This window comes from Athene noctua, chromosome 3, assembly GCF_965140245.1.
Source record: "Athene noctua chromosome 3, bAthNoc1.hap1.1, whole genome shotgun sequence".
NCBI classification, from domain to species: Eukaryota; Metazoa; Chordata; class Aves; order Strigiformes; family Strigidae; genus Athene; species Athene noctua.
Genome location: NC_134039.1, coordinates 77,957,496 through 77,984,955, shown reverse-complemented (window position 1 = coordinate 77,984,955; position 27,460 = coordinate 77,957,496). Strand labels below are relative to the sequence as shown.

General features: G+C 36.9%; 1 protein-coding gene across 11 annotated transcripts in view; it reads left to right on the top strand.

The window, feature by feature from the left end:
• PCLO (piccolo presynaptic cytomatrix protein) overlaps positions 1-27,460 on the top strand; it is a 393,494-nt gene that overhangs the window by 183,288 nt on the left and 182,746 nt on the right. For 10 of the 11 annotated variants that reach the window (XM_074903436.1, XM_074903430.1, XM_074903432.1 and 7 more), the window contains 3 exons: positions 2,693-3,913; positions 10,775-15,836; positions 16,213-18,227. In XM_074903436.1, coding sequence (XP_074759537.1) covers positions 2,693-3,913; positions 10,775-15,836; positions 16,213-18,227 — 8,298 coding nt within the window. The remainder of the gene's footprint in view (positions 1-2,692; positions 3,914-10,774; positions 15,837-16,212; positions 18,228-27,460) is intronic. The other variant, XM_074903431.1, reaches the window with a different exon arrangement.

Below are 27,460 nucleotides of genomic sequence, written 5' to 3'. Positions count from 1 at the left end.
CTCCAATAAATTTAATAAAAAATGGATTTATTATAATTATCTGGTCAACTTTGTGTAGTGGTTTCTACAAACATTATGACAAATCAAGGTTCCTATGTAATTGGATCTTTTTTCTGCGGTCTTTTTATGCTAAATGTGATCTAGTGTATTTAGTCACTTGCAGATTCCTGATAATGCTAACATCATGATCTTCTGTGGGCCAAATTTATTTCCTAGTGTATTACTTCTATTTCAAGTTTATAAAAGACAGTTCACAAAATACTTATGACTTCTAATATTCTTTTCTAGGAAAAAGAAATGTTGCTGCCCATAAAAATGGAGGAAACTGTAGCAAAAGTTCCATATAAACCCCTTTAACAGAAATATTTGCAAGAAAACTAAGCTCTATTTTACACATTCTTTAAAAGAAAAGTTACTTTTATTTGTATTTCTTAATTAGTGCTTCCCAGACAACTGATGTGTTGTTGGAGCACTTTAGGTCCTATGGAGGAGGATAATCGTCTCTGGAGGATTATGTTTTAATGCTTTTTTCCAAACAAAAATTAAACCTAAATAGTCTGATACAGTTTGGAGTGACTGTTAGGGGCTTCACTGCATTTGGAGACAGCTGATTCAGTCATTAAAATTCATTTATTGGGACAATATTGCCAAATACTTTTAATAAATATTTGTGTAATGTACTAGGACTCGCTAGTTTGGTCATTTTCTATAAAAGTAGAATAATAAATACACAAGGCGATTGTTAGATGACCTGGATGATAATGCATGAATTCTTGCATTTCTTGTGCCTGAAACAACATTTGTCAAATAAATTTATTTTATATATTAAATAGCCTCTTAGTTGCATTTCAACAAAATTAGCCCACATGGGCTTTTCTCACTAAATTTTGTTTCACATGCAATTATATCATCTGCAGTGTTGTAATTTATATTTTACTTATTGGCTTAATCAGCTATTTTTTCAAAGGGACAGCATCATATTAGTGATTCAATTATTTTAAAAGCAAGTCATTTAACAATGGGATTTGGATCTGAAGTATGCAGATAGACTTCACAAATTGGGGTTCTGGTAGATTTTAGATAATTCCAGAGAGTGTTTGAAACCAGCTAATCTCGAAATGTCTTAATTTCTAAAGATGCCAAAAATCACAGTATCCTGGACACACCTACTGTGCACAGAAGCTTTACTAAGCACCAGAGCTTAGATGTATCGTGACTGGGATGTGAGAGCTGAGCACATAACCTCCACTGTTAGAGATGAGTAGAGAGATGTCTCACTTCTGTTTAACTATCTTGAAAAGCCATTTGTGATCCTATCGTGACCAACCCTTATCACTCTATGAGAAATATGACAATATGCTGGATCACTAAGTGCTAAGCATTCTTGGTAGGAAAACCTGACAGTGCCTTTGTTGAAGTTAGGCCCCTCTGTACACCGAAATAGGAAGGTTACATGGAGTCAGAAGTAGAACAGGGAGTCTGGTGCCTACATCCCAGTCATTTGGGCATTCTTTGATGGCAGGAGCAGAGCTGGAGTTCTAGTCTGCTTTTGGTGTTTATTACTGTATTACTTGTTAACATAAACTTGGTAAATGTTTCTGGGGTTGCACACTTCTGCCGGATACCCCTTCTTCTGGACGACTGATTATATACAATTGGATGTTGTGAAATATTGAATGGTATATAACTGATCAGTCACCCATACTATCCTAATATAATCAGCAGTATGAACTATATAATTACTAATAGAATAATTTTTCTGGTTTTCATGTGCTTCATATTCAGTAGGCCATTAAGTTCTCTAAATCAGAAAAATACAATAACTGAATTGCTAAGACCTTCCATCATCACGGTAAAAGGTGTTAAAAGCAAGCATACAAAGATTTTAATATACAGCATAGATTTATTATCCTCCAGTGAAGCTCATTTTGCACTAGTGAAGTAAAGCTTCGTGATCTGTTCTAGTATCCAGAAGATTCTGGGCTTTTTCTTTCCTTTCAGTACTTTCCTGCGTTTAAAATTTCCTTTTGCTATTCTAAAGAAACTATACCGCAAATCCCACTGGAAACAGTGAGACTTACTCCTCTCATATAGTAGCTAGGCAACTGGCAACAAGATCTTTTGCACAGATATAAGCATTTGTCTTTTTTTTTTCTGATTTTCTGAGAAAAGTAAAAGGAGCCAGTGTGCAGCAGGGATTTGGTGTTAAAGAGAGCAGACAGCTGATCTTCCTTTTGGGTTAGAGCCATATTAAATTTATACACTGATACACAAGTTCAAGAGGGGAAGGTAACTTCTGAAGAGGAACAAAAATATCCATGATTCCCAGTTATTACCCTTTTACTCAGATTTACAAAATTAGAGTGGCCTATTGAAAGATTAGAGAGGCTTTAGAAAACAAAAGATGTTAGAAATATATAAGCAAACTTTGTACATAAAGGTCATCAATCCTTTGGAACAATGTAATTGCTGTTAGTTTTCAGTGTATTTTTATATTTGTTCATCTTGGCTTTCTGGAACCTGACATGCTTCATTTCTGTTAGAAAGGTGTTATGGATCTTCCTGCAAGAGCAGCAAACAAGGAAAATAACTGCTCAGTATGCATAGTGTTCAACTGTATCAGTTGAAAACACCATATGATTTCAGTGTTAAGTTTTCAAATAAGTAACATCCTATGTTTGTTGTATCACAGGTACAGGAGTGGCTGTGCTTAAACTGCCAGACCCAAAGGGCAATGTCAGGACAACTTGGGGATATGGGCAAGGCGCCACATCTGAAAACAGGCCCTTCACAACCAGTTTCCAAACCACCTGCTCCTCCTCAAAAACAGCCTATGCCTGCTGTCTCACATTCTCCTCAGAAGATTTCCACACCGCCTACTCCAGCAGTAGCAAAACCAAAAGAAGAACCAGACATTCAGAAGGAAGTTCCAAAACTTCAACAAGGGACACTTGAAAAAACATTGTCAGCTGAGAAACTCCAGCAAGGAATTAAAAAAGAAGATGCAAAACTTAAGCAGGGGAAACTTGTCAAGACACCTTCAGCTGATAAAATCCAACATGTTTCTCAGAAGGAAGACCCAAGGCTGCAGCAAACAAAACTGACAAAGACAGCCTCATCTGATAAAATTTTGCATGGAGTTCAGAAGGAGGATGCAAAATTTCAAGAGGCAAAACTGGCAAAAACATCCTCAGCTGATAAAATTTTGCATGGAGTTCAGAAGGAAGACATGAAACTTGAAGAGGCAAAATTGGCAAAGATACCCTCAGCTGACAAAATACTACATGGAATTCAGAAAGAAGACCCAAAACTCCAACAGATGAAAATGGCAAAGGCACTATCAGCTGACAAAATCCAACCTGCAGTTCAGAAGGAGGGTGCACAACTTCAGGAGGTCAAATTGTCAAAGGCAGTTTCAGTTGACAAAATCCAACAGGGACTTCAGAAAGAAGACTCAAAACTTCAACATGAGAAAATAACGAAAACTTCATCAGTGGAGAAAATCCAACAGGAAGCTCAAAAAGAAGACTCAAACCTTCAGGAAGGGAAACTGTCAAAGACACTTTCAGCAGATAAAATTCCTGCAATAAGTTCAGACCAAAAGAAACCCTTAAGCACTTTGGAAGAAGATAAAAAATCTGTTCTCCCAGAAGAGACCATACCACATCCAGAGGACAAAAAAGAACAAATTACAGCCGAGACTAAAGACCGTGTTGCTGAAGAGAAAGCAGAAGCTGAAGCACTTTATAAGGGATTGCAAGCTAAGAAGCAAGAGGATATTAAGAAAGAGGGTTTGGCAACTGGGATTTCACAAATGGCTTTGAAAGCTGAAAAAGCTCAGGAAGACGAAATTCCTGATCAAACAGCACCTTTGCCAGGAACTGACCATGTAGAACCAGTGAGAGGAAAAACAGTAAGTGGCTTTCTTGCTCCCACCCCCCTTCTTCCTTACTACAGTGTGGAATCTGATCCTGACAGACCCTGTCCTTTTTGTATTCCTGCTCTTTATTGTTATTCTCTCTATGGGATGACTCTAAATTATAAAATCAACGACTCCCATTGAGTGAAAGTTTCACCAGTTAGTCCTATGCTCTGTGTCTTTTCAATACTTTTTTCATTATTTTCAGGCTCAAGCAGTTAAGCATTTGAAACTAAGGCAAAGTTCCTGTTTAAACATTTTTCCAGTATTTCTGATTTATTTCCCTGTTTCTGTAGACTCTCTGGAATTTGGAGTTTAATTGTTGAAACTGGAGTATTTTCATAGCTCTTAATCCCCAAAGGGATCTGTGACAGTAAGGTGTACCACGTGTTGCAATACCGAAATATCATAAACATTTGAGGATTACTCTGTGATACCTAAATATGGTATGTTAAAGTATGCAACCTTTACATCTTTTTACTATTTCATTTGCTTATTTCATACGGATAAGTAGTTTTAGGCAGGGTTCTTGGTGGTCTCTCAAGTCAGATGTATGGATGAGTTTATGATATTGTGTACTAGACGCCTGCATTTCTTAAACACATTTGCTGGATGTGAAGACACCAAGTCACTTTATCAGCTGAAATGAGTAATATACACAATTTGTTGATAAATGAAAAATGATGGGGTTTTATATCAACACTGCAATTTAGTTGCTAATTATTATGTTATGAAAGTAGGAGTAGGTTTAGGAAAAGTGTTTAACCTTTGCCAAAATTATGTTTTCAATAATCCCAGTAAAAAAAAGTCATTTTTCCTTTGTTTTATTTTTTTTTATGTTGTGATAATCAAGATACTTGAACAGAAAAATATTCTGATTGAGAAATTGTGCTGTGAAAAATACTATTCTTTTTACAAACCAAGTTTCCTGTCTGAAATATATCTTCTATGAAATGTTGTCCTTCATCCTCTTGATGGTATCAAGAGTTATGGTGTCCCCTGACTGGACCAAGGGAATCTCTGAATGATGCTCAGAACCAGAAACCATCCCTGCTGGAAGAAACAAGCAGGAGATCTAAGAAAATCCTATACTAATTTGATTATCTTGTATCAAACATAAGACACTCTTGCAGGACTTTCCAAGAAGAGTAAGTTTAACAAGATGTCACTTCTGGAGATATTTTTAAATTCATATCAGAAAACCTAAGAAGTAGACATAGAATTTTGTTACTGTTTTTAAAATTCCAGGTTTTTTAGTGGAAAAACATTTGTAAGGGAAAATTTTCATCACATGCTACTCTCAATCCTGTCTGGTCAGGTTTATTTTCTATGAGGACGTGAAAGCATATTATACTCTGGACAAATCTAAGATACATATATTGAATTTCCATCTCTGATAGTGACAGAATTTAATTGTAGATTAATTAGTGATTTCTTATGTGGCACACAGGTATATTTCACTCTTAATTCACTTATATTTTACTTCCTCCCACTGCCTTCTAACTGAAATCCAGACTTCTTGAGTTAATACCATAGATAGGGATTATCTTTCTTTTTATCTCATTATTAGACTTTGAAGCACACTTAGCTAAAATTTGTAAAGCAGAATTTTAATTTAAAAAAACCCACAACAACATACCCATACATATCTACTTGTAAATATTTTTTAAATTAGAACAGTCTGTAATACAAACCAGAATTGAATGAATAAAGAAAGAATAGCTGTTTTTACACAAAAAAACTTCTTCCTCCCCCCCCCCCCCCCTTTTTTGCTTCTTGGAAAAATCCTAAAAATAAAAAATAAAATGCATCTCAAATTGTTCAGAATTAAAAATAAAACTGGTGCCTCACCTAGCTTGTACTTCATAAAATTAACTCTTTCTTTTTTTTTTTTTTTTTTTGTTAATTTAAGTATTTTAATGTTTCTCCCTGCTGTACATCAAACTTTGCTGGATACAATTCTTCCCAAGAGACCATGTGATAAAGCAAAAGAGGAGCTAACAATTTAGATATCACACATTGATTCTATTTCAGTGGGTAAAGGACAATATCTAGACATTGAAGAATATATTTTACATGTATTTCAGGACAGAATCACAGGAAGGATTTGAAGTAGCTGTATTTTTAAATAGGGATGCAAGAGAAAACCTAATACTTTCTGCACTTGACAAACTGCTGACGCCATTTTATATCCAAATCTGTTCAAATAGTAATTACTAACTCTTGTAGTATTCCAGTGACATAAGTAAATATTGCTATCCTCATTTTTCTCTAGAAAAAAAAGATGGCAACACCCCAACAAGTCCCTAAAGACATAGAGAGGCTAAAGTTCTAATCCAATACAATCAGTAGAATGATCCTTGGAAAATCACAGATATCAACTGTATTTAAAGATTTGGCATCCTTTGAAACAAGTGTGACTTAAATATTGAATTATTTTAAAATATTTGGGTCTCAAAATATGATTTAAGATATCATAAAGCCATTTTTTTCCCAAAACATTCTTTTATCAGTAATATTTTAAACTGATTTCTTCAGAAATATTTTTAAAAATAAAGTGACTTTGCTCATGGTTCACAGGTCCTTTTCCTGATAAACCATCTTGTAATATTAATTATTCACATGTGCAATAGCAGTTAGCTGTTGTAACAATGATGCCTAGAAATCTTGGACAGTTCTGACATACAGTTTGCCAGTTTAAAAGAGTCATCCTGTAACTCACAAAAAATCTACATGAACACATTACCATGGTGTAAATTAGACATATATTTACAATACATCAGCTGTGTTATATAAGGGCGCTTATTACTACCTTACGTTTACTGAGGAATGACTGTGTACTTAGGTTGAGTAACCAGGTAGAAATTAAGATATTGTAAATTGACATCATGGCTCCAATACATGCCATTAATAACAAAATACAGACCAGGCAGCCAGAATAAGGAGGAAAAGGTTTATCTGTAAGCAGTTTTTTCAGACACAAATGAAAGATTCCATTCTAATAATACAAAATTCAAATACAGATTAAACAGTTTAGTCAACCAAAGTAACTTTTTCACTCTCTAAAACTTTGTTTTTTAGATAATCTAGATATCTTTATTTCTTCTATAAATAGAATGACCTTTTAAAAATAATTAGTTCCTTTGCAAAATAAAATTTCTGTTCTGTGCAACAGAATGTAATCTTGTTAGCTATAAATAATTCAAAAAAGTGACAAGACATTTTTTTTAATCACAGTTTTCTTTTAATAGAGTTCTGCCTGAACTTGGGGACTGTTTAAAGCAGTAATTTTTATGTTTCCCAATAAGAATATTAAAAGTGAAGAAGTGTACGAATACTTAAGGCAAAATAGTTGAAGTATTGACATTGACACTGTAGAAATGCCACTAGAATAGTACAAATGCACTCTACCTTAGATTATTTTTGCCTTTAGTCAAAGAAGTTGCTTTTGCTTTTTTTAAAGTTTTACCCAACCTGTAGCTTTTATAACTTTCCTTGTTCCTCATGTCTCAAGAAGATCCTCCCCAAATGTCTGTATTAGAGCTAAATTTCTCCAGCATTAAAACCCACACTAGGCAAACTTTCATAAAAAATGCCATTCAGCTACTCAGAAAGGCCCAGTAATTAGCATGTACCAAAGTACTTCCTCTTTACAAGAAAAAAGTGTGGGTTTTTACTTACTGATTAGAATACTTTTTTCATTTGCCAAGAGCTATTGAATATATATATGATCCTTAGCAGCATTGTTTCTGCAGTATTTTGTAATTCATTTTAAAATCTTATGTTTACAAGTTTGACAATGTAGCTGTCGGTGTATGTGATGGCCAACTCAGTAGAAAATAAATTAAAGAGTCATTTAAGAATATATGTAGCTAATGACAATATCCTAGTTCCCAGGCTGCAGAATATAGAGGAAAAAGAGAAAGAACAGATAATATTTATTGTAAGCTACTTGCATATGATCTCAGAACATGGATGTGCAGAATAATTTTTGCATGACATATCATGGGGCAGACATCTATACATACAAAAATGATAGAAAATAAATTCATATTGTGGTAGCCTTAAAAAGAAAGTTGAGTTTTCTCATCACATTTATTTCTAGTCATAAAATTAGCCCCTCCTTATTTTAGAACTTTTTCTTCTCCTTACTGTACAAATGTACAAATAACAGTCCTTCCCATATTCAGTTTCCTGCTATTCATAGCAGAGATATTATGGCATATACTGAGGTTCAACGACAGAGCAGACAATAGCAATATTCATTGCCATCTCCACCAGTTTGGTCATTGCATAGGTAGTACACATTGGACTCACAGATAGTGCCACCATCACAAGTTACAAGAAGAATGGCTAAAGTTGTTCCATCACAAGTTGTTGTCTACCTATTTCTGAGCTTAACTTTACTTGACACCTTCTGTCTCTGCTTTACAAGTCCCCATATCACTTCATCTCCCTTTGGACACCCAAGATCTGACAGATGCAGTTTCAGTGGATGGATGCAGTCTGTCCATCATCTCCTAGGAGACCTTCTGAGCTTGAACAATGTTTGGATTTTCTAGTAGCTCATCTGAACTGATTACAGTGTGTTTGGTTGGGTGTGTCTTCATAGGTATGAACATATTGAAAATAAAATTATAAAATAACAATCAAATGTCATAGGTGAAATTTTAGTGAGGGGCATGATATTTCCAGATGGAGAAATCCTTTGATTTTAATGAAGTGTTTATTTTTTAAAATGTAGCCCGACAAATTCCCCTTAATCACTTTCTTCTTCAATAAAGGGAACAAAAATGTAAATATAACATACAAACCATAAAAATTTTAACTAAGCTTCATTGCTGACTTTTCATGAAGGCTATATATAATTCTGTCATTAAGGGCTGGAGAATATCCAAGAGTACATTTTTCAGAATAAGTGCTGTTTAAGTGGTGATGACTTCCCAAAGTTGTTTGGAGTACTATAGGTTTCTCCTCATTTATATATTAATGAAAGTCTTATCATTAGAGTTGTCCTTAGAAATTTTCTTTTTCATATTTGATTTTTAATTGCAATGGATTTTTCTCTGATATCAGATATCTGGGTTTCTCATATTTGGTACAATAGCTGTAAGAACAGGTGTAGTTTATATTCAAAGTAGTATCTGATTTTATTACAGGCAAGGCATATAATAAATCACTCTTGTGAAATTGAGATGACTTAATAAAATATTAATTAGTAGATTACTGTAATATTAATACTAGTGTTTTAATGTAGGATTATGTGTACAGTGATATGTCTATAGGCAAGAAAAGGTACTTTAAATGTAAATTAAATAATGAACAAACCTGACTGTTTTTTAAAAATAAAATTACAATAAAAATATTTTGTTTATGATATTTTGGCATTAAATATCACTTTAGTGTGAATAAACATTTGAAAATACTTGTAACTTATAACAAGTGTAAATGGAACTTTAAATTATAATTAGCAATTGTTGTAATTTTCTTAATATATTTGTTCACAGTATTGTTTTTAACGCAGAAAGTTGATAAATTAAAGCTTTAAATAAATGGTTTCTGTACTTCAGAAATCATTGACTTAAATTAGCAAAGCTGATAAATGCTACCTACTTGTATTATTGAGGGCCACAGCAGATATGAAGGTCATATAATTATTATTAAAATCAGGGGACTTTGGGATGCTTGTTCTCAAATTGCTAGTGGAGGTGGGGACACTTTGTAAGATTGTCAGCTAAGATGTCAACAACGATGACCCGTTGTGAGCTGGTTTGTTAGCCAGACAGTGAGGTACTTTCACTAAGTACAGAAGCATTTCACAGCTGAGAGAAGTAGGAGGGAAAACACTGTGGAAAGACAGTAGGATATTCCTGGTATTTTTGTTATCTAAAGAAGGAGATAAAGATGCATGTCATTCAGAACGCTAGAGAAGGATCTGGAAGCTAGGAGAATTACGAAGGGCATTTAATTAGGGATGAGAAGGAAAACATTGGTTATGATTATTGCTCAGATTTGCCTGCCTTCTTTGCTTCCTTATTGCGTTTGATTAATAGCTGACCATCATGCTTTCCTTCCTGCAATTACACTTCCCTACCAGCAGCTTAACTATGTATTACCAGTTTACTGAGAAACATCTTTTTTATGAGGTACTCAGAAAATGTTTGTACAGTGCTGAACTGCAGATATGGGGACATTCCAAATTGCATTAAGTCAGGCTTCAGCACTTCATGTATTCTGTTACATGTTACAATATGTAACACTTAAATCAACAAAATGAAACCATAGGTCCAAAATTTGAGAAAATTGACATATTGCTAGACAATTATAAAAGATTAAATGGGCAAAGAAAAGAGTAGACCCCAGAAATACTGCAAGCTGGCGTTTGGCAAGTTATACTACATAGTAGCTAGAACTATGTAGGCAGTTTTGAAACATAGGTAATTTAAATCTTCATTTAAATTAACCCAAAAAAAACTTGTCCCATGCATATGTGAACAAATGATAAATAATTATTAGTAAGTTTCTGAAAACAATTAAATACGGTATTTGTATTGAAAAATAGAAGACCATCTTACAACAAATGAAATCAGTTGCCAGTATGGACAACTGTTCAAAACAGTTAGATTCAATGCAAAACCTCAAAATTTGAGGAACTTTTAAAATTATTTTGATAGCTTTGTATAACAAAATTAGGGTTCAGTCTTTTATATTTAGTATAATTCTTCTTGGCATCATAATTTTTCATCTGAGACATTAACTCATCCTTTAGAAAAAATTCACATGTATTTAATTGCCTGGAGACATTAATAATTTATATATAAATATATACACACGCGTATGTATTTATTTTTTTAGGAAAAGGAGGATGAAAAATCAGACACATCAAGCTCTCAGCAACAGAAAAGTCCACAAGGTCTGAGTGACACCGGGTATTCTTCTGATGGGATATCAAGTTCACTTGGTGAAATTCCAAGTCATATCCCCAGTGATGAAAAGGATTTACTCAGAAAATCTAATAAAAAAGACACTATTTCACAAGAAAGTCCTCCAAGCCCCTCAGATCTAGCTAAATTGGAAAGTACTGTACTGTCTATTTTGGAAGCTCAGGCAAGTACACTTTCTGATGAAAAATCTACAAAAAGCAAAGAGCTTTATGAAATGTATGGTGAACAGACAAAAGATCAACATAAAACAAAGCCTTTGCCAGTCACTCCAGAATCTTACAGTTCAGATGAGGAAGTCTTAGAAGCTATTCAAGGTGAAGGAACAATTGTAGAAGATGGCAAAGGAAGTACTTCCTCCCGGGCAGACTACAAGGAAGAAGAAGGAGATGACATATCAGCAAGAAGACAACGCTACGATTCTTTGGAGGACAGCAGTGAGAGTGAAAACTCCCCTGTCCCACGGAGAAAAAGAAGAGCTAGTGTTGGTTCTTCGAGTAGTGATGAGTACAAACGAGATGACAGTCAGGGATCAGGTGATGAGGAAGACTTCATAAGAAAACAGATTATTGAGATGAGTGCTGATGAAGACGCCTCGGGTTCTGAAGATGATGAATTCATTAGAAATCAACTTAAGGAGATCAGTGTAACTGAAAGTCATAAGAAAGAAGAAGTAAAAAGCAAAGCCAAAGGAACAGCTGGAAAACATAGAAGAATGGCACGGAAAAGTAGTGCAGGCTATGATGAGGATGCAGGACGAAGACATTCATGGCATGATGATGATGATGAGACTTTTGATGAAAGCCCGGAACCTAAATACAGGGAAAGTAAAAGTCAAGACAGTGAAGAACTTGTAGTAACTGGAGGAGGTGGCCTTCGGCGCTTCAAAACAATAGAATTAAATAGTACAATAACAAACAAATATTCTGAAGCATCTGAACAACAGAAAGGTATTTTATATTTTGATGAAGAGCCTGAGCTAGAGATGGAGAGTCTTACAGATTCACCAGAAGATAGATCTAGAGGAGAAGGGTCTTCTAGTTTACATGCTTCCAGTTTCACACCAGGTACATCTCCTACTTCAGTGTCATCACTTGATGAAGATAGTGACAGCAGTCCTAGTCACAAAAAACTGGGAGGGGAGAGCAAACAACAGCGCAAAGCCAGGCATCGGTCACATGGTCCTCTTCTTCCAACTATCGAAGATTCTTCAGAAGAAGAAGAACTACGGGAAGAGGAAGAACTGTTAAAGGAACAAGAGAAACAGCGTGAATTAGAACAGCAACAGAGGAAAAGTTCTAGCAAAAAATCTAAAAAGGACAAGGATGAACTAAGAGCTCAGAGAAGAAGGGAACGTCCAAAGACTCCACCAAGTAATCTTTCTCCCATTGAAGATGCATCTCCAACAGAAGAATTACGACAGGCGGCAGAAATGGAAGAACTGCATAGATCTTCTTGTTCTGAATATTCACCTAGTATTGAGTCAGATCCTGAAGGATTTGAAATCAGCCCAGAAAAAATAATAGAAGTACAAAAAGTTTACAAATTGCCTACAGCTGTATCTCTATACTCACCGACAGATGAACAACCAGTTGGACTCCCAAAAGAAGAAAGTGGTCAAAAGACATTGAAAAGTGCTGAAGAGGTATATGAGGAGATGATGCATAAGACCCATAAGTCCAAGGCATTTCAAATTGCAAATGAAAAAGATGAAGTATTTGAAAAAGAATCTTTATATGGTGGAATGCTAATAGAGGATTATATTTATGAATCTTTAGTAGAGGATACTTACAATGGAACTATTGATACTAATCTTGTAATGAGACAAGATGAGACCAGTGAATATTTACAACAGAGAGGAAGAGAGAAAAAAATAAGAGCCTCAGAACAGATCTATGAAGAAACGCAGAAAATTACTGACCTACAGAAAGACTACTATAGTGTTGAGACTTTACATTCTATTGTGCCTCAAGAAGATATTGTTTCTAGTTCTTACATTATCCCAGAAAGTCATGAAATAGTTGTATTAGACAGCACGGTAACTTCCACTACTGAGGAAAAGCAGTTGTTAGACGCAGAATCTGCTTATGAAGAACTTATGAAAAGACAGAGAATGCAGCTAACCCCCGGGTCCAGTCCAACACAGCCAACTTCAGGTTTCGTTCCCACATCTGATGCAAAGGTATCTAGTGCTGGAGAAATAGTGGATAGTGCATCTTTAACATCAAGCACTACTTCAGCAATTTCAGATGTATCACCCGTCAGTAGCACAGCACTTTCTATTCCAGATGTTAAAATAACGCAGCATTTTACAGCAGAGGAAATTGAAGATGAATACTTAACAGATTATGCCAGAGAAATTCAAGAAATAATTTCTCATGAGACATCAATGTTGACATACTCTGAGGCATCAGAAGGTGCTGCATCAGTTTTACCTTCTGATACAGCTTCCTTAACATCATCTACATCTTCAGTTTGTACCACAGATAGTTCATCACCTATAGATAGTGCAACCACAGGTTATGTAGATACAGCAGATTCTGTAAGTAAACTAGCAGATTCTGAAGGTGTCAGAATAATAACCCAAGTTCCCTTAACATCTACAAAAGAGTACTCTGAAGTGAGCATGCCTTATGAATCTATTGCCGAAGCCACTACAAAGCCATTGATAGCATCAGATATGGAAAGTGTGGATCAAGCTGCAGTTTGTTTGCCTGAAACTGCACCTTCAGTAGTGGCAACTACAGTTATAAAACCCAAACGATATACAGCTGAGACCATTACCTTTGATACCTGCAAAGCAGAAAAGGAAGCAGCTGGAAAAATTAAAAGTACGGTAGAGGCTGGCATTGTCAAAATTCATCATGAAGATCCACACAAAGAATCGGGTGTTGATATGAAAAGGATTCATTTGACTAGTGCTACATCTGAGCAACCACCTGTATGTGTAGCATCAGTACCAGTTACAGAGCCTGCATCTGAAACATCTTCTGTACCTACTCCCAGTGTTGTAAGTAAGACCAGCATGGTCTCTGTGCCTTCCTCAGCTCCTGCTGTAACATCCAAAGTATTTTCGCTTTTTAGAAGCTCTTCTTTGGATTCTCCCGCACAACCTTCTCTACCCCCACCGCCTCCTCCTCCACCACCTCCTCCACCACCATTACCTCCACCTATTTTACCCAAGCCAGCCATTTATCCTAAAAAGAAGTCACAGATTAAGACTCCAGCAGCAACAGCTCCCACAATGGTACCTCCAGTCACAAGTGTTCCAACACTAGAGTCCACAACTGTATTAAAGAATCATGTGGTACCTATCACAAAAACATACACCCCAACACCACCTCCTGTACCACCCAAACCATCCTCCATTCCAGCAGGGCTTGTTTTCACTCACAGGCCTGCTGAAGTAACTAAACCTCCAATTGCTCCTAAACCAGCAGTTCCTCCTCTCCCAATAGCTGTTCATAAGCCAGCAGAAACACAGCCCAAACCAGTAGGTTTGTCACTGACTTCAAGTATGACTCTGAATTTGGTCTCTGCAGCTGAATACAAAATAGCATCTCCCACTTCCCCTTTGTCTCCTCACTCTAACAAATCTTCACCAAGGTTGACAAAACCCTCACAGGAAACCTATGTGGTCATCACGTTGCCATCTGAGCCTGGAACTCCCACAGAAGCTATAACTAGTCAGGCTGTTACCAGCTGGCCTTTAGAAGCACCTTCTAAAGAACAGATTCCCCAGCCTATGCAACCAATTTTTACTCCGTCCATGAAAGCTATGGAAATTCAAAGTATGGCAGATCAGAGTATGTATATTTCAGGTGCTTTGCAAGCTATTCCTGTCACAACACAATCAACTTTTGAAAAAATACCTAGTTCAAAATCAGAAGTAGTAACAACAGAAGTAACCAAGACCACAGTGTCTGTAGTTAAGGGCCCAGGGCCTGGTTTTGGTTTAGGTAGTGTTGCTATTACTATACCTCCAGAGCCACTACATATAGTAGATCAACCCAGCTATAGAGAGAATGGAAGATTCCATCCTTTGGGCGATGTCATAGATCTTCGCACTTTAACAAAGATGGATATTGGAATGAGAGACAGCTGTATGGATCTGTCTGCTGTTTCCATGGAGGTGAGAAGGCAAATGCCAGTGAGTGATACATGTGGACGGCCAGTAAGTACTGTCCAGCCAGCTATAATAAATCTTAGCACAGCATGTGTTGCCGATCCTTCTCTGTCTGTAGTCACTGAGACAGTAACTGTAATGACCTGCACTGCCACCGTAAGCTACACTGCCAGTAAAGACAGCCTTGTGGATCTGGGACATGCGATGACAACGCCACTTCAGCTAACAACATCAAAACATTTTGAGCCTGCATACAGAGTAACAGGCAGCCAGGCATTCTCTTCAGCTAGAGATGAAGTGCCAATAAATTTATCCCTAGGTACTTCAGCACATGCAGTGACATGGGCTACTACAAAGCCTGTTACTGTACCACCTGTTGGTGTTACAAATGGTTGGGCTGATCTCTCCACTTCTCAGGAGCCGATGGAGAGTGGAGCAGTTGACCTTAGCACTACAAAATCCCACAGAACAGTAGTAACAGTGGATGAAACTACTTCAGGTACCATAACAACAGTAATAGAAGATGATGAAAAGCCTGTGGATCTGACTGCAGGTAGAAGAGCTGTCTGCTGTGATATGGTTTATAAACTGCCATTTGGTAGGAGCTGTACAGCACAGCAGCCACCAACTACGCTCCCTGAAGATCGCTTTGGTTACAGAGATGACCATTATCAGTATGATCGTTCAGGGTCATATGGCTACCGAGGAATGGGAGGTATGAAACCATCTATGTCTGACACAAATTTATCAGAAGCTGGACTGTTTGCATACAAAAGCAAGAATAGCTTTGATTATCGAGTGGGGGCAACCGATGCAGCAGTAGATCTTACTTCTGGAAGAGTTACAACAGGTCAGTATGGCGCAGCAGCAGATCTTTCTTTGAAATATGATTTTGATGTTCCTCACCTCATTTCAGGATGATTTTTTTGTATTATTTTTCCCCTCTTTCTGTTGTTTTGTTTTCTTTTGGACAGTGTGACAAATTATTCTGGATTACACGTGGTTTTCATTTCTTCATTTTACATATGTGTTTTGCACAGAGGTGCCTGCATGTGCCTGCATGTTCAGAAATGCTGTTTCCTTCACATCTAAAATAAATCATTAACCTGAAGATTTGCATGCAGTTTCCCCTTCCCATTTAATTCATCAAGATGGGATGACTTTCTGAATCCGCAAAGCAGCATTCTTTTGTGGGACTGGACTGTAACTTTGCCCTGTAATTTCAGGTGAGGTTATGGATTACTCAAGCAAGACTACTGGTCCTTATCCAGAGACTCGACAGGTGATTTCTGGCATCGGGCTCAGTACACCACAGTATTCCCAAGCAAGAATGGTATCATCTCTGGGTTCCCAGTTTGGCGTTGGAAGTGTTCTAAGATCATCCAATGGTGTTGTTTATTCTTCAGTAGCGACTCCAATCCCATCCACATTTGCCATCACTACACAGCCTGGTTCTATTTTCAGTACAACTGTCAGAGATTTGCCTACTCTCCAAACAATTGACTCGGTGCCCTCTTTATCAACTTTGCAACAGAATCAACCGCTCCCAAGATCATACAGTTTCTTGACAACAGTGGCAGCTGAAAAAGATAGTGCAATTACTGCCATTGATATGGAAACAGGGTTACCACCTCTTACTATAGAAACTATTACCACTGAGCCAACCAACTTGATGCCTGCTTTAACTACAGCATCTGAAGTTTATACTGATGTAATCGAAGATGAGGTTGCCCTTCTCATTGCCCCTGAAGAAGGCAAACAGCAGCAGCTTGATTTGGAGCGTGAACTTCTTGAGCTTGAGAAAATTAAGCAGCAGCGCTTTGCAGAAGAGCTGGAATGGGAACGTCAGGAAATTCAAAGATTTAGGGAACAAGAAAAATTCATGGTGCAAAAAAAGCTTGAGGAGTTGCAATCCATGAAGCATCATCTCTTATTTCAGCAAGAGGAGGAACGACAAGCTCAGTTTATGATGAGGCAAGAGACATTAGTCCAACAGCAGTTGCAGCTTGAACAATTCCAACAACTTCAACAACAGCTCCACCAACAGTTAGAGGAGCAAAAAATTCGTCAAATATATCAGTATGGTTATGACCCTTCAGGAACTGGCTCGCCACAAACTACCACAGATCAAACACTTTTGGAAGGCCAGTATGCAACCACAGAAAATGGCCAGTTTTGGCCTACTGATGATGCAACCACTACGGCTTCAGGAGTGCTGGGTATTGAAATTCCACAAAGCCAAACATGGTACACAGTTCAGTCTGATGGCATTACCCAATACATACCTAGGTCTGGTATTCTAAGCTCTGTTTCAGAAATGTCTCTTAAGGATATTGATGTTAGAGAGGAGAAGCAATTGAAAAAGAGAAGTTCTATGCCAAAATTACGTGGTCCCTATGAGGAGCTTGAGGAGACCCTGGAAGAAGAGCCCCGGTGCTTCAAAAAGATAGTGGACAGTGGAGTGCAAACTGATGATGAAGATGGAGCAGACAGAGGTTACACAAGCAGGAGGCGGAGAACTAAGAAGAGTGTTGATACAAGTGTTCAGACAGATGATGAAGATCAAGATGAATGGGATCTTTCTAGCAGATCTAGAAGGAAGCCTCGTGTAGGGAAATACAGTGAGGGTACCACTGAGGCAGACAAAGCTAAACAATTCTCCAAAGTATCTAGTATTGCAGTTCAGACAGTGGCAGAGATATCAGTCCAAACAGAACCTGTAGGAACCATAAGAACACCTTCAGTCAGGGCCCGATTGGATGCTAAGGTTGAAATTATAAAACACATTTCAGCTCCAGAGAAGACTTATAAAGGAGAAAGTTTGGGATGTCAAACAGAGACAGAGTCAGATACTCAGAGTCCCCAGTATCTGTCAGCTTCATCTCCTCAGAAAGATAAAAAACGCCCAACACCGTTAGAGATAGGATACTCATCCCACCTTCGTCCAGACTCCACATTGCAGGTAGTCCCCTCCCCTCCCAAATCTCCCAAAGTTCTCTATTCACCCATTTCACCTGTTTCACCAAGCAAAGTTATAGAGTCAGCATTTGTACCCTATGAAAAACCCATCACTGATGACATCAGCCCTCAGAAGATGCTGCATGCTGACATTGCCAAGGTTCCTCCATCAAGCCCAAAGGCTGCAAAGATGATGCAACGCTCTATGTCTGATCCTAAGCCCCTGAGTCCCACAGCAGAAGACAGTTCCAGAGCTCAGTTTCAGTACACTGAGGGTTTCATGGTAAGAAGTATTTGCTTGCTTTTTTTTTTTTTTTTTTTTTTTTTAATATGCAATTCTACAGCTATCAGTACAGCATGAGGGCTGACACACTCATTTACAATACCTGTAGTCTTTCTGCACACCTTGCAGAAAAGTCCCAAGGAATGTCTGCTGTCTAAAGCAATGGTTATTTGCTTCATTGCTTTGCCTGGAAATAGAAGAATCCACATTACAGTCTTACTAAGATTCAGAAAAAAACACAAATTATTACTAAGAATTCCAAAGGCACTTTATGTCTTACATGGCAATTAATTGCCAGTATAGTGGGTACTATGAATTCTTCAGAAAATTAAAAGCATTCTCTTTCCAATCATAAAACACCCAGCTCTTGTGGCATAGTCTGTAGTGCATTTACCTTGAAATTAGTGCATGTGCCTTCTGAGAGGCAGCTAACAGCTTAGTTATCTGTCCTTTTTGATGCCCATGAGGTTTCTTGGCCATTTGTGATTCTGTGGGTAATCTTGTGTCCCAATGTGTACATCTTTTATCTCTCCCAGACCAAAAGGACTCATATCACAAATCCAGTTTCTGGTTGATTTTTTTTTTTTTTTTTTTGGATAAGGACGATTGTCAGGAAGTTAAGCATATATTGAGGGCTGTGTCTCATGGGGTCAGAGGAGGCAATTTTGAATAAGGCTGACATCATCAGGATTAAAAATTTTAATGTCTGCAGTATTCCTTTTCTTTGAGCAGTAAGATTTCTGATTTGGGAATCAGTTATTTATGAATAAGAGGAATAAGTCTTGGCTAAAAAAATGCTTTTATAACTTAACATGATCTTGGCTGACCTTTTGTCCGAATCCATTATCTTCTGTCAGTTGCAGGGTCAGTATCTTATTTGGCAGAGCTGTGGAAGAGTTGCCGTCTGAGTTCTTCAGCAATTTTTATCTCTTATGTTCAGTTATCTGTGAATACATGAGTGATTAGTACAGGCTAGAAGGAATAAAGGGAGTTTGTTCTCTATGTTTGATAATTTGTGGTGGCTTTCAAGTGCAGAATTATCTGGTTATGCCCTCCAAGGCTCCCACTGTAAGCAGTTTTTGCAGCTTTGTGTATTTGTGTGAATATTAAATGCTTCCTCTGCTGTTACTGCTTGGAAAATGGTACTTGTAACTTTGAAGGGAAAACCGTAGTCATGGCATTGGCACTCTATGTCAACGTCATTCCCTAATGCAGGATTAGCACAGTGGGGAGACTAGCATGAGCAGTAAAGTTTCATGTGGGGGGTTTGGAACAGCACCTTGAAGAATGGTGCTCATGAGTTGTAAAATAAATGTCAGTGTAGTGATACTATTACTGTCAGTGTAGTAAAATAACTGCCAGTGTAGTGAAACTATTACTGAGGACAAATTATTTAGTCAGTTCATAGATACATGTATATTCGATACGAATTATATACTTTGTGTGATGGAGTATAAATTCTATAAATAGCTGATTGTTTAAAAGTCTTTACAGTAGAGTTTGAACACATGCAGTATCCATTAATGACACACGAAAACAAAGGGCTTGTACATAATTATTTATTTTTTAACTGTATGTTTATTGCTGATTTCCCTTGAGCCCAAACAGTAATGAGCTATATTGTTCTTATTAGGGTGCAGCCATCAAGCAGCAGCTAGCCCATGTCCCAAAATACTTACAGTCTAGATAAGTGAGGTGGACATTTTTATGGAACGTGGGGTGAAAGTAGACAAGTGCAAGGAAAGTAAAAAGTTTCCATGAATATCAAGTGGGCTGCACTCTGTCATGTGGCTTATGGTGATGAAGCTGCTCTGTATCCTCCCAAGACCACCATGGCTGCTTTCAGCTCTGATATTATGTTAATTATTAAGTCTATTACACCCTCTCTTTCTGATAGAGTTTTGTTAATTAATTATCTGAGGTTCATTTAGCTTAGGCTGGGATCAGGTACATGAAGATTAAAGGAGGAAAAGAGATATATGACAATAAAATAAAATATCTAGAGTGACATTTACAGAAGGTAATCTAGTGACCTCATCAGCATCTGGAAATACGGGTGTAAATTTCTTTTGCAGTTGCTATATCAGTTTCAGTTTTGAATAACTCATTCCAGTTATGTTGTGAAGGAGGGATCTGCACTATAAGTTCTAAGTGTTCTCCTAGTTTCCACAAGACTTACAGTATTCTCTCTGGCACATCTATGTGTGTTTATACCACCTGAGAACCTCGCTTTAGGACTGTAGCGTCTTGGAAGCACAGGAAAAAGTGGACAGTGATATTTTTCTTTTGTACCTTGTGTCAGACTCAAAAGTTCTTCCTGAAAAATAACATACACACAGTGTCACTGCTGACTAAGTGTAAACCTTGCTGACGTTTTTTCAACTGTAGAACTGTGTTGTTATAGCAACATATCATTGTTGTACTTGAGTTTAAATACATTTTTGGGTTGCTTTTGGTTTATCCTGCTAAGTGAGAAAGTCAGATGTTGCCTCAACATTAAAATATTTTTGGCACTGGGACTGGTTTTTATTCTTTGTTTGAACAGTACCCACAACAGCTGAAGTTCTTGTCCATTAATTCTCTGTGTATCCCCTTTGTGCTTCCTGACTGGAGAGCTTCTAATTGCCTAATTATAAAAAGGGAAAGGCAGAGGGATCAGGTATGTCATTCAAAACAATGAAGTTCAGTGCAGAAGAACTTGTGAAACAGCTCACTCTGGAAAAGAGAATTTACTAGAGCTGAACATAAAAGAATAAAATGGAAATGAAAGATTGATCTTTCATTACCTTAGGGAAATGGGGTGTGCATATGAATATTTTTTGCAGGGATGAATATCCCATCATTTTTTTAATAGTTCTTGTTTCAGGGTTAGTCTTTGTCTGCATTCATAACATTTCAGGTGAAAAGGGTGTTCATGTGTTCATGTATATGTTTCACAGGCTTCTTTTTATGACAGTTCATCAAAAAAGTTGATCCTTGTGCAATCAGTGGGACTAAAAGGGTAAGAATAAAATTGGTCTCTTTCTAAGGATTCCAATGAAATGATACCTTGTCCTTCAGGCAATGCACTTTCATCATTCATGTACTTCTTCTATTGAAAAATATATTTATTACAACATCTCAAGAAAAAGGATTATGGAGACTGAAATGATTAAATTATGTCTCTTATGTTTTAGAACTGCTGCTTTAAGTGTAATTTTATTCATTCATGCACCTTTTATAGGAAGTTATTACAGTGTTTTATCTAATCTAGTATAAGTGAAAGGCTGAAAAATAACTTGGCAGCTAATCACATAATTATAAGTATCCAGATAATATTGCTTTCAGTGATGGCACATTTAATTTTCGGATAACAAGTTATATGTTTCCATTACATTTTCATTTACTGCCTATCGTAGTCATTGCCTCTATATGAACACTTGAATGAAGGTGGCTTCCTATTAATCCAAAGTATGGCTTTCCATTATGTTCCATTTTGCAGTTTTATGTTCTGTACATTTCTGTGATATATATATTAGTAATCAAGTGTAACTGTGTCAAGGAAAAACTGTGAGCTGTAGGTTGTCAGCACCAAAAAAAAGTTGTGGAAGCCACCCCTCTGGAATTGATACTTTACAAAGATACCTTATTTTCTTGTTTTGGGAGCTTTGTGCCACTTGGCAATGAGCTCCCAAAACACTGACTGAGATTGCCCCACAGTCCAGCTTTGTATGATTCCACAGAGTGAAAGCCACAGGACACCGAGAAGTGTTAGTGGAGTGAGGATTGAAATTCATCCATTCAGCAGCAAGAAAAAATGGTGACTACGTGTATAGTTTAATAAATAAATAGTTTTATACAAGTGCATGACAGAATCAAGTCACATGCCGGTCACAGTGAAGTTTGGCACTTGTACACACTGCATATGTGTAATCAAAGGTGGAAGTTGTCTTCCTTTTGCTTTTGGATGCAAGATGCCTGCTGCTCTAAATGGAAGTAAATGGCAAAAGATCTCACACGTGAACTGTCACACACATGGAACATCTACAACTTAGCAGTGCATAAAGACTCAGCAAAAGTGTTTGTATTAGTGAAACCGATGCAAAGACACATCTGTCAACAGGCTGTCAGCTTCAGTGTAGAAACTGTACATGTAAGCTTCAACACTTAGAACAAATTATATCGATCTGTTTATTAAGAGAGTTAACAGACTTTCTCAAATTTTTCATCTGATGTGAGCTGCTGCAATTGTAAGGCAAATATAATTCAAATCTGTATACTATAGTAAAAACCAGAATGATTTCGAACAAAATGCCAAAAGATTGTTTCTTTATTTAGGCAAGAATTGCAGGACTTCATCTGTTGCTGTAGTAAGAGCGGAAGTGATTTTTAAAATATACATTTCCTTAAATGGCATAAATTTAAAAGTTAATGAAATGAAGCACATTAATCTGTGTTTTGTCTTCCGTGGTATTCTAAAGTTTTCAAGTTTAAAACTGAAGATTAGGACTTCAATGATTTGGGCTGCCCTTTGCTGTGTCAGACGTGCTGTATATCTGAGCACTGAAGGGCGGAAACAGGGTAGTTGCTCACAGTAAAATTAAAACCTTCCATATATTATATCCATGATGTTTTACTTGTTTATTCAGGACTATGGTAATCACCAGAGTTGTGTGACAGTGAGGAATGTTCTTCTTGCGTAAAGAGTAGGGATAAGTACCTGTTTTGGGGTTGGGGATTTCTGTTTGTTTACCTTCCTCAGAAGCAGGGAGTAGATTCTTTCTTAGTGTCATGCCAGAATTTTGGGTAACAGTTTTCTGCTATTGATGGAGCACAGGACATTGGGGTTTCCCTTGGTTTCTTGTTATATGGGCCTAATTCCAGCTGAAAGGGGTTGGTACTTCATTATAGCTTTTATAGTTATTGTAAAATTTTCAAAAGTGTTTTGTGGTCTGAGAAAAAAGTGGTCACATGTTTGTAGTTGTGAAAGGCTTAATTCAGTGACTTTAAATTCTTTAAATTTCCATTTCAGTCCTGTGAACTGGTCAGGGAAAAAAAAAAAAAAAAAAAAGAAGAACATTTTGTTTTCTGTAAAACTTATATTTCAATATAAAGGAGCCATTACCTCTTGCAGAAACAGGTGTTATTTGCATTTAAGTACAAACAGATGTTGAGCGAGGAACCATCTTTAGTAGTATGATGTTAGAGTAACCTAGATTGAAAGTGCGAGGTATTTTTTCCTTTGCTTCTAAGTGATGCCTGTGGGCTGTGCTTTAATGAAACACTTCTTGAGGCACTGGTGACAACTGGTCCTTCATTTTGGCCATGCATAGCTAGTCTTAAAGAACAGTCTGGGAGCAGCCTGGTTTGCATGGTTCATATGGTTTGCGTGCAGTTTGTGAACTGCATACCTGGGTCTGCCTGATGGTGTGTTACCACACTTAGCAATAGGCTGTGTCCAGGTCTGATTAGGCACACAGGTTCCTGCATCCCTGAAGAGTCCCCTGCAGCTTCATATGGGGCTGGTTCATTGCTTATGGACAGGAGATCTTGTTTTGAGACTGAATTCAAGCCAGCAATCCAGGGGAGGTGTACATGTACCTACTGAGTTCCTTTTGTGCTTGAATATCGTCACACACTTTTCTGTGTGTGTCAAACAAGTTCACTGGGAACAGGGTTGAAAAGAGGATCTCACTCATCTCTAGAAATATTTCTAGAAAATCTTATCCCTCTGTAAATAGTAAAAAAGATTTGCCTGTTGTCTCCTTTAACTATGTGGGTTTAGCTAGATTTAAGATTACTTTTTCCACTAGTGGTCTGATTTATTTACAATTTAGAGTTCTGTTAACATTTCAAGCTACTGCTTCCTGTGCTGTATTTGAAATCCTTCGAAATAACATTTATGAGACTCAAATGAGGCATCTTTTTTCCATCTGTCAGATCTTCAAAACAGAAAGACTACCCCACATTTGGTCAACATATCATATAAACATTATTTTCTAAAGCACATTTAAGTAGGTCAGCCTGTCTTGCCCGATACTTTTAAATCAGTTGATTTCACACCTTCTCTTTTCAACCAAGGGGCATTGATGCATAATAGAAAATTATTACGGTATTCACTCTTTTGCTTTTCAAAGGGAACCCTTAACAATCTTTTATAAAGCATGAGGCTTATTGCAGAGTTGACAAAAAGCCAGGTATTCTGTCACTTGGGCCTTTTCTCACCTTCTGTTGGCTTATCCATCTTCCTCTTAAGCCAGCTCTCATATAAACATGAAAAAAATGCCCCTGGCCACAAATCCCATCCCTCACTCTTTTATCTTCCATAAAACACAAAGAATGAAGGTACAATAATATCTTTCCACTTATTTCCAGATTACTTGGGGGTTTTTGTTATCCATTTTAGGAATACTTCAAGGTTTGGGTGTGGAGAGAGGCCATTATCATGTTCCCTGCTTTAAAGTAATAAGTACAGCCTATGAATGTACACAGCAGAACCAAGCAGGCACAGAATGACAGGGGCACATACCAACTAGTAAGTTTTAGCCTACTTCAGCTCTGGTTTGCCTCAGGCTTTCATCTCTTGTCAAGCCATGGATTACTGTAGTTTGAATAAGTAGTAGGAGGGTAAAATTTCTACTAGTGTAATTGCCTGACTAAACTCAAAAGCAAGTTTCTTTCACATGTTCTGCTGATAAGTTTGTCTTACTGCATTTTATTCTGTCCACTTTTTTATGAGCAGCTATGACTAAGGCACAGGAAAATCATATTCTACTGAGCAAATGAGCATACATTCTCCAAAAGGATCAATGTCTATAAAATCTTCCCTAGAAAGGAACACTGACTGTGCTATGTTAGCAAGTTGTTTGGTACAATAGAAGCAGAAGTAGATCAAAGTAGCTGATGCTGGAGTAATTGCACATATACTGTGTTGTTGTCAGTCATTGATTTGGACGGGTTTTACCTGATAGAATTTGAGCACATTTGAGATAGATTTAGGACAGAGCTTCCTATTTAGTTTTCTCTAGAAGGAATCTAGATTGCATGCATGAAAACCTCCCTGCAAGCTGTAACAATGTGTACTAGCTAGAGAAAACCAATTTGCTCTTGTCAAAGTAGTCAAAACTTAATCTCATAACAAAATGCAAGCTTTAATTCCAACACTTTTCCCCATAATTTCCTTAAAATGTTTTTAAGTTTGTAAAATATTGTCTCGATCAACCAAATGTGATTAATTGTTGCTTGGAAGTGATCCAATACTGGCAAAAGTCTATGATAGGTCCTATATGAAGATTACTAAAAAGAAACCCAGAAGCACAGTACAGCCAAGCCTTATGATCAGATATAATTAAATACAACAAAATGTTCAGAACAGTAAAAAAATGTTCTATATGTGTCTTCATTCTCCACTATGTGAATGGTGACCTTTCCTCTGCATATGAGGCCTCTAGGATGCTTCTTTAACAGAAATCAGTGCATTTAAAATTCTACCTGTTTTGGGGGGGGTTTGTGTTTGGTTTTTTTTAGAAGCCATTCTGGGTATGCCAGTATTGAGATAATTATTCTGTGCAATCAATTCCTTAGAATGGAGTGCATCTCCATTAAATTCTGATACCTGCGCATACTTTCTCCAGGGACATACTTATCCCTGGAGTTTAATTTATTTTTAGCATATGAGCTATTAAAAAGTTCAAAACTCTACATTTTTCCTTAAAGAAAAATATGAAAAATATCTGCAGGGCTAGATACACCCCATATGATCACCCCAAAAAATAAGAATTAAAAAAGGATTAAATTAAGGTAGCCACTAATTTTTGGGCTAGATGTGTGTTGTTATTATTCATCATTTCATTATTAACTTCATAAATCATCTACCAGAGCTCTGAAGTTTTACTTCTCATCTCTAAAAATACAGGCTAGGCCAGATTCTCTTGTGCTATCAGTGTTTCAAATTGAAATGTGCGCTAATAACACCTAGCAGGTATTTTGGTTTTTAAATTAATAAAGCATGCCTACTTTAGAACTAACTTTACCTTGGTTTTGATCCTCAAAACCCTTTATCCATGCACTGGTTTTCTGAGTCAGTGATTTCATATTAAAAATAATTTGTTGAGATAAATAACTGTATTTACAGTTATGAACTAGGTGTAGGCGTATGGGTTTACATATTGATGCTGCAAAATCAAAGTAGTATGAAATATTGAGAAAAATAGTCCCTTCTACTTTACTTTCTTACTCCAGCACAATATTATTTATTGATAAACTAAAGGTTTTGCAATTACTATTTTCTAACTGAAGTTTATTTTCCATCTGCCACCTGGAAGTAGATATCTTAGGTCAAGTTGATCACTGTCAAACTGGAAGACAGTTTTAAGTGGGCCAAAGAAGAGTTTGTCATAGGCTTAACTCTTTAATAATTCAGTTGTAATTTAGAGTATGGAGAAAGCACTCATATTTAAATCAATATAGGAAACACAGTTACTTTGGAAAGCAGAACTGTAATTCAGGGCAGTGTCCCAAACTCAAATTCAGTAATGATAAAGAAACTACAGGTACAAATGAAAAATACATATTCAGAAATACAGCTGTTTAGGTGATATCAGTACCGAAAATTTTCTGGTGTTGTAGCAGAAGTTTAGACTTAATATGACTTAAATATATGAAGTGCTTGCAAAAAAGGTAACAGTGTTCCTGGGAAATGCTGACAACTTGTGCATGTGTAAGATATGTGTTGAAATTTTTCTGCTCGGTGGTTGGTGAGACTTCAGCTATAATAATACTACATGCAGTTTAGGTCAGCACCACTTAAGAGTTAGTGAAACAAAAAAAATTCAAAGTTGATCAAAAGAGAAATCATAGAAGATTTAGACAACAAGACATAGGTTGAAAGGCTGAAGAATCTGGCTATGTAGTATTAGAAAGAAGACCAAAGTTGGACAAAGTAGCAGTCTTTCACTGTGTTAAACATCACTGTAAATAGGACAGCTGCTAACCATTCTTCATGTCCAGTAGAGGCAGGGAATGGATTATCTCAATTTGTGGTCTGGGATATGCTGTAGATATAAACACAAACTTTATAACTGCAATAGCACAAAAGCCTTAGAATCAGTATATTTGAGTGAACCTGTGTTATGTCTGAATATTTGGAATAACGTAAAGGGATAGATAGCCTACATAAGTGATTTCCCTTCCAAGCCAAGAATATCTTGAGCAGTATAAATAATAGCATTATCTTTAAAAGTTGAATTCCAAAA